General features: G+C 41.8%; 1 protein-coding gene across 1 annotated transcript; it reads left to right on the forward strand.

Annotated features, from left to right (window-relative positions):
- Window positions 1-7,362: 7,362 nt before the first annotated feature.
- FZD1 (frizzled class receptor 1) lies at window positions 7,363-11,658 on the forward strand. The gene has a single exon (XM_045497025.1). It carries the CDS (start codon window positions 7,404-7,406, stop codon window positions 9,348-9,350), a length of 1,947 nt encoding a protein of 648 aa, XP_045352981.1. The 5' UTR covers window positions 7,363-7,403; the 3' UTR covers window positions 9,351-11,658.
- Window positions 11,659-16,054: the final 4,396 nt, after the last annotated feature.

Genomic DNA, 16,054 nt, shown 5'->3' on the forward strand with positions numbered 1-16,054 from the left:
CTGAAGGGCTGGCAGCAAACAGAATGCCATATAAACTCCACAGACTACAAGGCCCTGAGGGGAAGCACACTAGCCCATGTAACAGAGACTTCTCTTACTTCTGTTCTAGAGAGAGCTGAGGGGAAATGAAAGCTGAAAAGAAAAACCCTTGGTTTAAATAGACCCCGATTGCATTCCAACCTATCAGATCAATAATGCAGAGATTCCTAAAATCAATATGCTGAGGCAGTTTTATCAAATGCACTTGCCTATTGATTAATATTCTGACTTTTAAATGTAAATATGCATACTTCTTTGTTGTGATCAGAAATACAAAATATTAAAGCCAGCAAGATATACTATAACCATTTAGATCATCACCCTAATTTTATAAAAGAGGAAACTGAGGCTCAGGAAAGTAAGAAAACTCCCTGAGATAAAAGAAGTCCCTTTCACCCAGCACTGAAGAATACTCCAAAGTCCAGGACTTTCTTCTGTTGCAGAAAAATGTAAGAATGGCGAGTACATCCCCTAAGGGTGTACCCCATAAAATCAGATCACAGGAAAGCTACACTTTTGGTTTATTTTTTCTTTTTCTTTCTTTTTTTTTTTTTGTCTCCTTACGGAAACACCTTTCCCCACCTAAGATACACCATTATATCTTGGTTTTTATAATGGGCGGATATGAGAAATGGCCATCTGACATTGCCCTATGGTATTTGATATCCTTTATACTAAAACATCCCTAATAATTGTCTTAGAGTTAGGTTCTTGGCAGAATTTTGTGTTCCCTAATGAATTTTCTTTAATTAGGTTACAAAAGTTATGGAATTTATCTTGTTTCCCTTGGCGTGCTACCATGGTAATGCAGGTGGTAACTACATTTGAATTCTGGTTCCCCTACTGATAGGCTGTGTGAGCAAGTCAATGTCTTAAGCTTCTATTTCTGTGTCTTAACTGAGGATCTTGCTATCTGCAGTAGCATTGTCATGAAGATTAAGTCAGGTATTATGATATGATGATAACTTTCATGGGAAAAAATGTTTTTCTTTCTCTTTTACTTTTTTCAAATATTAGGATCTTTTTAGTCTTAGATGTCTAATGAAGTACAAATAGCCCAGTGCCTTTCTTTATGATGGCCAAAGAAATGTTGTCAGATCTGAAATGAAATGCCTGGTTGCATGTTCCATTTGTTCTTAATCATAGTCCCAAAGATGGTATTTTAAGAAGAATTTGTACTAATACTTTAGAAACCATGGATTGACTTCCATGATACTTTCAGTCATAAGATTCAGGTTAAGGCAAGAAACAACAACAACAACAACAACAACAAAAAAACAAATAAAAAATAATTTGATTATGCTATGTTTTTAAAAGATGCACAACATTATTTCCCCCATACACAAAAAAAATGTCAAGCTGCCCAGAAATGAGAGCAGAAAGGCTTGCTCACAGAGGCACAAGATTTACTTGTTCTCTTAAAAACTTCTTTCTGCACCAAAATGATTCCAAAGTCTGCTCCCCACATCTTAGCCAATCAGAGGGGCCTCTTTTAGCTCATGAAACATAAGGTTTTAATTTACAAGGGATCATCTATATTTCTTGCCCAGAGCCTCACAGAGGACTACATTTTAAATCCAACACAAATGCCTATATGTTTTGCAAAAGTTTTCCCAGATAGTATACACTATTTCCAATTGCATAATGACAACAGAATAATTAAAGCAGAGTCATGAGACAGCTCTTTCCATCTGGTCTTTTGGAGAAACTGGTATTTAAGTAATACATTTAGTTTTTATACTTTTATACTTTTTATACTTTTTTACTTTAATCTTCGAATTACAGGACAAATGGGGGTAATTATTATCCAACTTTGCTGATGATAATTCAATGATGATTTCTCTTTCCTTTTACACTTCTATTTTTTTAGATGTGTTTTGTGAGATTTGTGTACAAAGAATCCATAATTTGTATTTATATCTACACCCTTCTATATTAAAATTTTGAGTCTTGCCATGGTTAAAATGTACATTCTAACAAATCATAGCTGATTTGTCAGTTTAGGGTCTTACTATGATAAGTAAGACCCTACTTACCCTGATAACCCTTACTAAGATAAGTCAGTTTAGGGTCTTACTATGAATCAGCTAGAAGTAAGATAAAAGTCAAGATAATCAAACTGACTGTCTCTTTTGATAAGTTGTTTTAGGAAAAGCATCTTTATTTTAAAGATGGACCTTTCAAAGAGAGTTTATAAATTGAGGCTCTGTGTATAAATGAATCCAAAAACTATCTCACCAATGTCAAGAGCATATTTGTTTAAGAATGAAGGGAAAAAGGAAAAAAGAAAAGACAGTTTTAGAATGGTTGCAAAAGAATACAGAGGTTTGGGAAGATAAGAATTAGCTTATGCAGAAATTCCTGGGTTGGAAATTCAAGAAGGAATAAGGTAGAGATTTAGGGTGAAAGCTTAGACAGTGTCTCTAACCTACAGTGTCTGCAAAGACAGTATGATAGACTCCTAGGTGATGCCTCCCAGGTAGAAGGCAATAGCATAGTCTGGGGTTTCTCTATCACTATCAGCTCCCTAACCAATCAATATCCCTTCACTAGGAATTCAAAGAGAAGACTGAACTCCTGACATACAAAAGTACAAAAATGATACAGAGGTGAAAATCCAATCTTATAGTTTCAAAGTATATTAGGTCTAACCCAGCATTTCTTTTTTTTTTTTTTTAATTTTTAAATGTTTATTTATTTTTGAAAGAGAGAGAGAGTGCAAGCGGGGGGGGGGGGGTGCAGAGAAAGAGGACGACACAGAATCTGAAGCAGGCTCCAGGTTCTATGCTGACAGCTCAGAGCCTGATGTGGGGCTCGAACCCACAAACCGTGAGATCATAACCTGAGGCGAGTCAGACACTTAACCTACTGAGTCACCCAGGCGCCCCTAACCCAGCGTTTCTTAAACTTCATTCTACAGAGCATGAGGGTCAAGAAAAATATTTATATTCTGAGTCCCAGAGGTGTTACCCCTATTATCCTGGTATAGAAAACTATGTTAAATACTGAGGAATCACCAATCTGCACATCTCAGAAACCACATTTTCTTCTATAATTTTTAGGATAGACATGTTTATTCAATGGAAGTCCATTGACTTTGGTCTGACACAAGGCCTACCCTGGTACTAACTGGCTATAGAGCCTTGGACAAGTTGCTTAACTACTTTGAGCATTTGATTCTTCATCTATTAAAAGAAAATAATAATTAGTACCTTGCCTCAAAGAGTGGTAAAATTTACGTGACAAAATGTAGCATACATAGGGTACATTAAGGAAAAAAATGCCAAATACCTACAATAGCTGCTCAAAAAATATAGTCTTAGCCCGTATTATAATCTCTGTTATTCAACAAAGATAATTCAAACCTGTCACCCACAAGCCAACAACAAAACAACTCACCTAAAATTTCAATGTCTGCCAGGTTGCCTGTGGAGACGTCACCTAACTGCTTGCGTGTCCATGTGCACTCAACTGTATGTAATTGGAACTGGATCTCTAGCCCTGGGAATTATCCACATTCAACCTGACATAAGTAGTCTGGAGAAACTTCAGAAGATTTGGGAAAGGACTGATAAAACAAGATCTTTGATATAAGAAAACTTGACTGAGTCTGAAGCTTGAAGAACCAATTTCAAGGAGAAACTGGGTTATGTTTATAGTTTTTGCCTAATTGAAATATTTTTATTGCAAAGTTCATAATAGTTCATACTTATTTAGTCATTTTTATCTATGGATCTCAAACATTTCCACATCCTGAGAAAATACTATATTTTAGATTAAGGTAAAAATATGCTGCTCATATTTCTCTTCTAACATTATGTTATCCACAGCCTGCGTCACCTCCCCAAAAGACTTTCCAAACACTAATTGTAACGGGTTACAACAACTCTGAACTGTTCTTGATTTTAATAGCTTCCTCTATATCAGATATGTTTAATAAATGAAATACTGGATTGCTATAAAATAAATAGAAGATCTAGGTTTTTTTACTTTGGAAGACAACTCTCAGGAAATGATTTTTTTTTTTTTTTTATTTTACAAGACCTTTTTTTACACAGTCTGAGAGAAAACTACAGAAAACTGACTTTTTTTTTTTTAATTAAAAGCATTATAACTACTCAAAAGAACATAAAAAGGGTTAAAATAAGCATCTAATGAAATTCAAACCAAACAAGGCCATTTTACCTGAAGTTCATTCTTTAACTTTTCTGGGTTTAATATTCTTCATTGTAAGAGGAGAAAATTCACTAGTTCCTAGATGATGTCTGGTTCCTTCCAGTGCCATGATCCAGCAAGAATGACTTTTTTTTTTTTTTTTTTTTTAACTCTGATAGCATGTCTGAGCCTCCTCCCTAGTAAACTTCACTGTCCAGTGGAGGGTACACTAAGCTCAAGAATTTCAATACAACAACTTTTGAAGCAAGAGAGTGTCACCTACTCTGAGGAACAGAACCGAGCACTCTGCCTTAATCCCTATGCCCTATTTGTTGGGGGGAGAAGAGGGTTTGGAGCAGTGGTGTTGGTGGGTGCTTAATGCATGTGATGCTTAATGCATGTGATGCTTCACCAATGATGACCTTGAGAGAACGGAACACCGACAGATAAGTCTTTATAAGAGAGGAATGGTAGAAGGAAGTTGTCTTGGTAAAGTTTCTAAGCATGGGATACTATCAGCAGAAGAATGAGCATCAGGGCAGAAGGCTAGAGAAAAAGTGTCCCTGGGAGACTGTGGGCTGGAATGCTGGAAGGTAAAATGAACAATTACGGACTGTGAGGGCTCAAAGGACCTCAGAGAGCACCTCCTTTTCAATATCAAAATCTTACATGAATTATTGTCAACACACATACACACACTCACAAATGGAACCTGTTGTACATTTAGTACCTGTTGCATTAAAAAAAAAAAAAACGGGTACTAGGAATCCAGAAATACTTTAAAAGAAATATATATTTTATGAATTTGCTATATGCATGAATATTTAAAGAACAATAACATATGTACCTAAGACAAATAGATGTCATTTTGGTTTATCAGGTAAAGATACAGCTGCACATCCTTTAGAGACACCAACATGCATAGTGATGATCTTCAGTGCCCTGTTAGTATATGGTACAAGCAACACCCATCTTAAGTAGTGATCTTTATGTCTAGACTAATGTTCAAGCTTCCCAATGACAACGTGGTCCGGGTTCCATCTTTCACAGTCCTTCGAAGCCACCCTGCTGTATATGTGGGAGAAAGTGACCCTCAATAGCTTCCTGTTGTCTGTAGATTATTCAGCCCAAACTTTTTAGTATGGACTAAAACTTTCTCCTGCCTTCCTTGAGATATCTCAGGCACCCTCACTCCTCACCCCCACTCCATTTGGCACTTTAAGCACTATAGAGCCTCTGTCTTTTGCACCTTCCACCCACCTCTCTATCAGAACACTTCTCACCCATTTCCACTGGCTGGCTGCTTCCACTGTGCTCATTCAGCTTTGGGATGGGCGACAAGATAACTGATCTACCTTTCTATGCCCTACTGTACTATGACTTCCTGTAAGGCTGGGCCATGTCTTGTACATCTTTTTGCAGTCGACTACCTAATATCGCTTATAACCTAAGAGGTGCTTCCTAAGTATGTATTAAACAAATGGATGGATAAGCAAAAGATAGAAAAAAAAATTGTAGAAAAGTATCCTGAAAATCTAATCATAGGTCAACAAATCCTAGATAGAATTAACAATACAATGGCACTTTACTGATAAAACTGAGTCATGTTGTTAAAACATCGTTTTAAAAAACCTTACGCAGAAACAACAAGAATGTAAGGAGGCTGAGATGAATTGTGTTATTTGTAATTAGGAAGGGAACGTGCAGTTAGCTCTTTTGCTTTCTGACTTCGCTGTTTGCTAAACTGGCATCCCCAGGTCCGCACACCGGTGGAAGACCACGCTGCAGCCCAGCCTGGCTCCTAACCGGCCCAGTTTGACACTCCCAGGAGTTGCCCCTGTGCCATGGACGTTCCGGCCCTGGAAGGCTCCAATAGCTCCCCCACAGCTCAGGTTGGTCGCTGGCGTTGCTCCTCCGGGTCCGAGGCACTTCTGGAGGCTTGGGCAGAGAGGACGCTCCCGAAGAGAGGTCGTCGCATTCTCAAGTTTTTCTCTCTAAATATTTAATGGTTCTCTCCCTTTGCTTCTGTTTCTGACTCGATCACAGAGGAGAAAAGGGGACTACAAGAAAGATAATAGTAGCGGATGGCGCACCTGGCTTTACTTTTTCAATTCCGTCAAAGTTTGTGTTTGTGTTTTGTTCTTGTTCTTCATTTGACAGCAATCCCGTGAACTTCTCCTTGGGGGAAATGGCGTGTCCAAAGCCCGCCAAGCCCAGCCTGAGAGCTCTTGGACTTATTAGAGTAATATTTGAAACCAAACCTCGATAGACATAAACTCAAAGGAAGCCCTGCGCTCCTGAAGTCAAAGGCATCTGTCCTGATCGCGGTGCTCGGTTTGCTGTTTGTAACCAGAGTTAAGAGCAGGATTTTTAAACATGAAAATGGATAAAAGAAAAGCTGAGTCCCGAGGTCCGCCGACTCCTATTCATTATCCCCAGCAGCATATGGTACCATTCTCCTACTAGTGCTCGCCCTTTCTTCCGCAAAAGCAAAAGCAACCAAGCCTGTCCCGCTTCATAGCAAACCCACTCTTTGTGCCGGAGCGGTGCCTCTGCCACCACTACTACTTCCTCCTCCTCCCGCCCCCTCCTCCTCCCGCCAGCCGCCGACTTTCGCTCAGGGAAGCAGGCGGCGGGTGCTCTTTGCGCGGGGAAGCCAGTGCCGCGATTGGGCGACGGTCCCTGAGTCTCCAGTTCCGCGTCGGTTTCAAGGCTCCTCCCTCCTGGTGAAAGACAGACTGCGGGGCGCCTGGAAACCGGTCCGAGGGCGCGCGAGGGAGTGGAGAACGAGCGAGTTGAGGGATTGACACAAATGGTCAGGCGGCGGCGGCGGAGAAGGAGGCGGAGGCGCTGGGGGGAGCCGAGGCTGCTGGGCTGCCGAGAGTTGCGCGCTCTACGGGGCCGTGGCCACTAGCGCGGCGCCGCCAGCCGGGAGCCAGCGAGCCGAGGGCCAGGAAGGCGGGACGCGACCCCGGCGCGCCGGAGCCACCCGGGCTCTACCCGCCGCCCACGCTTCATGAATCGCAAGTTTCCGCGGCGGCGGCGGCTGCGGGACTTGGAGCGGGAGCCGGGAGAGCGGGCTGAGCGCAGCTCGGGCTGGACGGAGGGCACCGGCGCGGAGGAGATCTCCCCGGACGCAGGGGGAGCCGCCGCCGGCCGCGCCACTGCCAGCCTCAGCCGGGCGGCGCCAAGAAAGGAGCCGAGAAAGTATGGCTGAAGAGGAGGCGCCTAAGAAGTCCTGGGCCGCCGCCGCCGTCGGCGGCGCGAGCTGGGAACTTTATGCCGGGGCGCTCCCAGCTGGACCGGTGGTGGAAGGGAGCGGAGATGCGGAGAGCCACCGCCGCCGCCCCCCAGCTGACTCCGGGCGCTTGGCGCGCCGGCTCCTGCTACTGCTTTGGCTGCTGGAGGTTCCGCTGCTGCTGGGGGTCCGGGCGCAGGCAGTGGGCCAGGGGCCCGGGCCGGGGCAGCAGCCCCCACCGCCGCCGCCTCAGCAGCAGCAGGGCGGGCAACAGTACAACGGCGAGCGGGGCATCTCTATCCCGGACCACGGCTACTGCCAGCCCATCTCCATCCCGCTGTGCACAGACATCGCGTACAACCAGACCATCATGCCCAACCTTTTGGGCCACACGAACCAAGAGGATGCGGGCCTCGAGGTGCACCAGTTCTACCCCTTGGTGAAGGTGCAGTGCTCGGCGGAACTCAAGTTCTTCTTGTGCTCTATGTACGCGCCAGTGTGCACGGTGCTGGAGCAGGCTCTGCCGCCCTGCCGCTCCCTGTGCGAGCGTGCGCGCCAGGGCTGCGAGGCGCTCATGAACAAGTTCGGCTTCCAGTGGCCTGACACGCTCAAGTGTGAGAAGTTCCCGGTGCACGGCGCCGGCGAGCTGTGCGTGGGCCAAAATACGTCGGACAAGGGCACCCCGACGCCCTCGTTGCTCCCGGAGTTCTGGACCAGCAACCCTCAGCACGGCGGCGGGGGGCACCGTGGCGGCGGCTTCCCGGGGGGCTCCGGCGCGTCGGAGCGTGGCAAGTTCTCTTGCCCGCGCGCCCTCAAGGTGCCCTCCTACCTCAACTACCACTTCCTGGGGGAGAAGGACTGCGGTGCGCCCTGTGAGCCGACCAAGGTGTACGGGCTTATGTACTTTGGGCCCGAGGAGCTGCGCTTCTCGCGCACCTGGATCGGCATCTGGTCGGTGCTGTGCTGCGCCTCCACGCTTTTCACGGTGCTAACGTACCTGGTGGACATGCGGCGCTTCAGCTACCCGGAGCGGCCCATCATCTTCCTGTCCGGCTGCTACACGGCAGTGGCCGTGGCCTACATCGCCGGCTTCCTGCTGGAGGACCGAGTGGTGTGTAACGACAAGTTCTCCGAGGACGGGGCACGCACAGTGGCGCAGGGCACCAAGAAGGAGGGCTGCACCATCCTCTTCATGATGCTTTACTTCTTCAGCATGGCCAGCTCCATCTGGTGGGTGATCCTGTCGCTCACCTGGTTCCTGGCAGCGGGCATGAAGTGGGGTCACGAAGCCATCGAGGCTAACTCGCAATATTTTCACCTGGCCGCCTGGGCCGTTCCGGCCATCAAGACCATCACCATCCTGGCGCTGGGCCAGGTGGACGGCGATGTGCTGAGCGGGGTGTGCTTCGTAGGGCTCAACAATGTGGACGCGCTGCGCGGCTTCGTGCTGGCGCCACTCTTCGTGTATCTGTTCATCGGCACGTCTTTTTTGTTGGCCGGCTTCGTGTCCCTCTTCCGCATTCGCACCATCATGAAGCACGACGGCACCAAGACCGAGAAGCTGGAGAAGCTCATGGTGCGCATCGGCGTTTTCAGCGTGCTTTACACGGTGCCAGCCACTATTGTCATCGCCTGCTACTTCTATGAGCAGGCCTTCCGGGACCAGTGGGAGCGCAGCTGGGTGGCCCAGAGCTGCAAGAGCTACGCCATCCCCTGCCCCCACCTCCAGGCGGGTGGAGGCGCCCCGCCGCACCCGCCCATGAGCCCAGACTTCACAGTCTTCATGATCAAGTACCTTATGACGCTGATCGTGGGCATCACGTCAGGCTTCTGGATCTGGTCCGGCAAGACCCTCAACTCCTGGAGGAAGTTCTATACCAGGCTCACCAACAGCAAACAGGGGGAGACCACCGTCTGAGACCTGGGGGTTCAGCCCATTCCCAGCCGTCGGCTTCGTCCCAGCCACTCCCATAAAGCTGGCCCCATGGAACTCTTGCCAAGCCTGGCTACTCGAGGCTTTCTCACTAGCCATTCACTTTTCGCAGGCTCCTTTCAACAACACAGCTCCTGCAAAAGCTTTGGTCCCTTGGGGCAAGCGGACTGGAGGGCCCAACTGCCACAGGGGGGACGGACAGACCACTCTGGTTCTCACTCTCTGGTACCAGGACTGTATGCTTTTATGATTGTAAATAGCCTGTGTAAGATTTTTGTAAGTATATTTGTATTTAAATGATGACCGGTCACGCGTTTTCCTTTTTCTGCCTTTTCCTTTTTTGTTGTTTTGTTTTGTTTAAGTTTTAATTATTTAGGGCGGTTTACCCATTTGAGGCTTTCCTTTGCCTTTTCAAAGTACTGCAGAGGTAAAACCGGAGCTCACGGTGCTCTTGCTTGTTCTGGCACGCCCCTCCTTGCGGCAGTCGGGGTGCGTGTGGGGCTGCCTGTGGGGCTGCGCGGCCCAGGTCACTTACCGCCTCCGCTTTCTGCTCCTTCCTTTCCTTCATTGCTTGGGGTCGGGGCTCTTTAGATATAGAACTCCACAGAGCTTCCAGATCCGGGGGTAGACCCCTGCCCATCCCGAGTGTGCCCTTGTGAGGTGGGGAGGGGGGGGGCGCAGATTGTGAAGGCCTTGCCCCTTTATTGAAACTGAATTTTTCACTGTAGAGAACCTTAACTCCTAGCTTCAAGGAGGTCCACAGATGTGGGCTGCGGCAGTCCCAGCCTCCTTCCACACTGGCCTCCAAAGCCCAGGCATTCCCTCCTACCTAAGTTGGTTAGAGGGTGAGTGGGATAACCAGTGCCAAACTTTTTCAAGTCTAATTTTTGGTGGATGAGCTCATTTCATTCTCTAGTGTCTAAAACCTGGTATGGGTTTGGCCAGCATCATGGAAAGATGTGGTTGCTGAGATTTGGGAAGAGGCTTGGAGCTTTGTGTGGGTCAGGAGAGACTGAAGATGGGGTTTATAAAATGTTAATTCTAATTGCATACTGATGCCTGGCAAATTGCCTCTAGGACTGAGACAGCCCGCATTTAGATTTTACCTTTCTGTAAAATGGAAACATTAGGTCACCTGCAAAGCTTTGTTAAGGAGTTGATCTTTGCTTTCCTTAACTGGATAGCAGAACGTAAGCTGAATAGGAACACTTGAAGGAGATTTCAGTGTAATGGACTTTCTCAAAATGAAGTGCTTTTTATTATTTTTAAATAATAATTAGACATATATAAAAAAGTTTAAAATGTAAAAGTTGTATACTTTCAACATATTATTATGATTATTCAGCAACACAGTCTGAGGGAGGAACAATCCACATCATTAAAAATAACCTTGTAGGATTCCAGGAGGTAAAGGAGGTGGAATAATTGGTGGGGTTAGATCCTGAAATAAACAAAACATGGGCATGCATGGTAAAGGGACAGTGTGTGCTCCTTTTTGGATTTACAGAAATGCGTCAAATGTAAATCTTTCAAAGCCATTTAATAATATTCACTTTAGTTCTCTGTGGAAAAGAGGAGAAAAGCAAGCCTCCTGATTGTATTGTTTTAAATTTTAAGAGTTTATCTAAATGCCAGTACTTAGGACCTAAATTTATCTATGTCTGTCGTACCCTAAAATGACAATGGTCTTTGGATTTGGTATGCATTTATTCTGTTCACTATCACAAAATCATCTATATTTATAGAGGAATAGAAGTTTATATATATATATAAAATACCATATTTTTAATTTCACAAATAAAAAAATCAAAGTTTTGTACAAAATTATATGGTTTTTGTGCCTGAAAATAACAGAACTGGAACTGTCTGAACTATCTTTACATTTTATAGTGTCTCATAGCCAGTCCCAAAGTATATAAATTCAGGAATTCAATGAAAAAGTCTATCCTTAAACATTCAGACGAGCCCTTCCAAAGATGTATCCTACTTGCAATGTTGCAACTGACATTGCCAAGTTCCTAGACATCATCTGCTTTCATGATAGTAACAATATAAAATAGAAGTTTCCAAATTATTTCTTTACTGAGAGGATTATTAAAAAGAGAACTCTAATTTTAATATTAAAGTCTTTTTTTTCTTTCAAGGGGTAAATTTACATGACTTTTTATCATATGGAAGTTTATTTAAATCATCAGGCATCACCTTGGTCATGATTTTTTTTGAGGTATTATCTTTTTCATAATCTTGGATATTCCAAAACCATAGATAGGCAATCAATAAATGGTTAACTGACTGTGTGTTTATAAGCATTTTAAACAGTAGTTGGGTGTATAAGGTTGTTTTTGTTGTTTGCTTTGGAAGACCCCATTTTTATATTGTTCAAGGAACCTTTTCCAGAGAAATTATCTAGTTGATCTACTCTTAGTCAGAATTTATATATATATGTGTGTGGGTGTGTGTGTATATGTACATATATATATATATATATATATATATAATCTATATTATATCTATATATACATAAGTATACACACACTAATTTTTATAAAATAGAGGTGCAAAGTTTACTTATATATATTACAATATGGAAATAAGGTTATGAGAAATGGAAAACATCAGATGAAAAACCTCCAATACCTTTGGAAAACAAGTCTCTTATTCTTTTATAGACTAAAAATATTTATATTAAATTTTCCCATGAAAATATTTTGTGATAAAATGACAAGGAACTAAAATGAAGACCATTGATGCAATAGAGTTATTTTCATGGTTATAATGCAATTCATTGTCTTTTAAGTCATTATCATTATTTATTTTAAGGCAAATGAAAATATTAAATCTAATTGAAAATACAGCATTCAATTTCACGTAGCAAGATGCAATTTTATGTTCTTTTTTTCTTTGTTTTGTTAATCTCTAGTAGATATCTGAGCAGGTTTTGTTGTATAGACATTTTAAAAAAGGAATTCTTAGGGCAAATTAAAACATATCTCCTCTCTAGATATTTCAATCAGATGACTTCTGGGGGAAAAAAATTTAAGATTATTAGTCTCAATCCATGAAATAAATACAAAGCATTCTTAGTGTGGATGTCCTTAAAATGATGCAACTATAAATTTGATGCAGAAAGGTTTTATAATGCTGGAATTAAATGCCTTAAAAGACAAAATTTTCAAGTCACCACCAGGCTTTGTTTTTAGGAAGCAACTTATTTAAAATTGTGTAGCATATAGAAAGCCAGTGTATTTTTTTGTTTCTTTAGGTACTCATGGCAAAACAAGACTTTCCTGGAAAACCGTATAGGTACCGGGAATATGGTCCCATTAGCATGCTGTTTCCATGACAAACCCTATTTTCAGATGGTTTGGTTTGCCTATTTTTTTTTTAACCAGTTATCAGTTGAAGTCAATTTTCCCCCCACGGTGTGCTTGATTTAGCTTTTATAGTAAATGTATACAGATTATGAAAGCCTTCTGATGCTCTTTTTTTAAAGAGCCATTTTTCACTTAAACTTTGTGGGAGCAGAAAGTCATATTTTTAATCTCAGAGCCAGCCAGTGTCAAACATATGCAAAACAGCTGGATCAGATTTTTCAGTTAGTCTGGGGTTGTCACTTGTCAGCCTGGGTTTACAGTCCTGGTTCTTTTGTCTCCCTGAGCAATGAAGGCTTCTGCTATAGTTCCATCATTCCTAAAGTCCAGCATGTAACTAGGAAAGGAGACCACAGTGAAGAGCTGGTGGCCAATTAAAAAAATTGCCTAAACCACAAACTTAGAGGACTTGGGTGGCTTCAGATCACTTTCAATGATACCATGTTTTGGTCTTTAAAAAAAAAAATTGTTTTTTTTTAAAGATGCCATATTTTTAGTGTGTGTGTGTGTGCATGTGTGTGTGTGTGTGTGTTTGTGTTCAACTCTGGCTACTCTTGCCTTTATTACTTACTAATCTGTTGATTGGCTATAAGCCACATTTTATGTAACACACATGCAATTAATTGAAACCAGTGATATTGCACTGGGTATCTCTGATACATTTCTGATTATAACATTCTGTGTAACTGGGGCTTGAGAGATAAGAATCAGAATGTGGTCATCACATATGTCTTGAGGTGGACACTAGCTATGTTGTTATTGAATACTTCATGGAACATAGTAACTTCAAAGTCTTGCAGGATTAATCTTTAGGAGCCAAAATAAGATGTGGACTACATGTAAGAATTCTCCACTTACATTACTAAAAAAGAAATTGAAACACTACCTTAAATCCAAGGCTTTTATTTTATGGCCTTTACATTTGAAATGAGGTCTTACAAGGGATGTGGCAAAAAAAGGGTGTTTTTTTGGTGACTCCTAAGATTTATATCTGTAGTTTGAACTGTTGGCAGATGCCAGTGGTCCCTAGAATTTGAAAAACAGTAGTTGAGCTTCAATCATGACTCAAATTTTCATAAACTTTTTGTGCTTCAATATTTCTATTCACTTTGGTCATAGCTTTTGACAATGGATTTATTAAACCATAATAATTATAGTAATAAAACAGCTTACTTGGAACCTAGTGATTAAAAGACACACTCTAGGCCAATTTCCTTAAGTAGTATCATGATCTGTGATGACAACTGTCTCTACTCCATTACAGAATCAAGTTCTTGTTTAAGATTCTCCTGTTGGAGATTTTGTTTATAAGTTGATTTGGGACCCAAGTAACAGGTCACATTAAAGGATTTCTCATAGAAATCTTTCTCATGTAATGGATTGGCTCAAGTACAATCCATAAGCAAATCCTGCAATGAACATATGATAAATATTCTGAAGGTCATCAGTCTTATAAGTCAAATAGAATCTTAAATTGCTTGAAAAAATAAGATATTTTTCAATAGAGATTTCTTTAAATCTTTCTATTTTAAGATGGTGATATTCTAAAGAGGTATATTTTTGAGTGATAAAATTCAAATAATACTGCATTTTGTAAGGGAATCACCAATAAACTAGTTGGGTGACATATTTGTATAACTAATAATTTTTAAAGTCAAGTATTGGAATAGCACTAATTTTGCACGTTTTACACACATGCTATTTTTTAAATAAAATTGACTTGAAGACAATTTTAAGTTTTAAAATTTATAATATGCATATTTCATATGAAGACCTCAAATAATTTTATTCACAGTGTAGACTTTCAAAACATATTCATAGGAATACAGTGATGAACATGAAAAGGAACCGCTATTGCAGCTTTGAGATAGTTCTCTGTGGCCTGGATTTCTTTTCTTTCCTTTTTAAAAACCAAGTATCCTCTAATTTGTGGATATCTCCATGTTTCAGATCTCAATACCTGTTTGAATTAAATTTGCAGGGGAATAACTGCAGGATCCCCCCATAGACAAAGTGTGGCCTTTATTTCCTTTCAAGTTGGCAGCGTGTCCTTGCTTAAATGAAACACTCTGAGACAGATTGTTCTCTTGCCCTTGGAAATGCTCATCTTCACAAACACAGCAGCAAATACCTGGAAGTCATACAGGCTAGTTAAATGCATATTCCAAATGCCAATGCTACTTGGTTGTTAGAAGAGTTGGGTTTTTTTTTTTCCTTAAAAGTAGATTTAGAGACTATTCTTGACCTTATCTTTCCAACTCTTGGATTTTTTTTTCAAGTTACCTTCAATAAATCCTCTGTCAAAGACTCAAAACTCAGGTAGGATAATGCATTGTTTAGGTTTGCCCAGGGCTGAGGGGTTTCTTGGGATGTTGGACTTTCGATGGTAAAACCAGGAAAGTCCTACGGAAGCTGGGATGGTGAGTCACCCTGACTTATGGAGTAAATTATGCTTCCAAGATAGAGTAAAAGCTTCTGTGGTGGTCACTGGTCCAGCATTAAAAGTATTCCACTGCAGCTTTAGGCTTTTTTGTTACCAGACGAAAAGGCAATGAACACAGCCCTTTGTAACTGAAGCTGAATGGAACATGAAGATACAATGGTGCACACCACATTGATATCCTGGCCATTCTGCCTTCTGCTTCCTGAAGAAATGGGGCATAGATACAGGAATCTCACTGACCACTGAGACCCATTCTTGCTACTCATGAAATCAGGTTAAGTGAATGTTTTTACTTTAAAAAAATCTCAAAAGTATTCCCCTGGAATGAATAAAGTTTTTTTTTTTTTTTAAATTGATGTTAAAGTTTATAAGATTGTAAGGAACTGTTAGGTTTTTGCATATATTTATTTTGTTTTCCTGTATAATAATACGGTCCACTGTAATGAGATTACAGACTCAAGAGGGATTACCACAAATGGCTAAAACTCAACATTTAATTTAATTGTCGTACTTTCTCTCAGAGGTAAGTAGGTTTAGCACCCATACTTTTCCCAAAACAAAAAGTATCTACAGGAGGGGAAAAGAAGATAAACTTAAGATTCCACATGGTTATTGGGATTTGTAGAATGCAGTGTGTGGAACATGCAATCCATAGTCTTTCTGTTCCCACGAAAACTCCTCAGAGTTGGTCGACACTTTTTATATTGAGTTTATCCTTCTCATATTCCTATCATCCTTTCTACAGTGCGCATAAAACTTCACTGCCTTTGTTGTTGAAACAAAGTACTATTCTTGCTATCTTTTTTTTTTTTTTAACATTTATTCACTTTTGTGAGACACAGAGAGACAGAGCATGAGTGGGGGAGGGGCAGAGA

Source organism: Leopardus geoffroyi, chromosome A2, assembly GCF_018350155.1.
Source record: "Leopardus geoffroyi isolate Oge1 chromosome A2, O.geoffroyi_Oge1_pat1.0, whole genome shotgun sequence".
NCBI lineage: Eukaryota > Metazoa > Chordata > Mammalia > Carnivora > Felidae > Leopardus > Leopardus geoffroyi.

Coding starts and splice junctions, on each gene's coding strand:
- FZD1 (XM_045497025.1), top strand. CDS start 7,404: ATGGCTGAAGAGGAGGCGCCTAAGAAGTCCTGGGCCGCCGCCGCCGTC.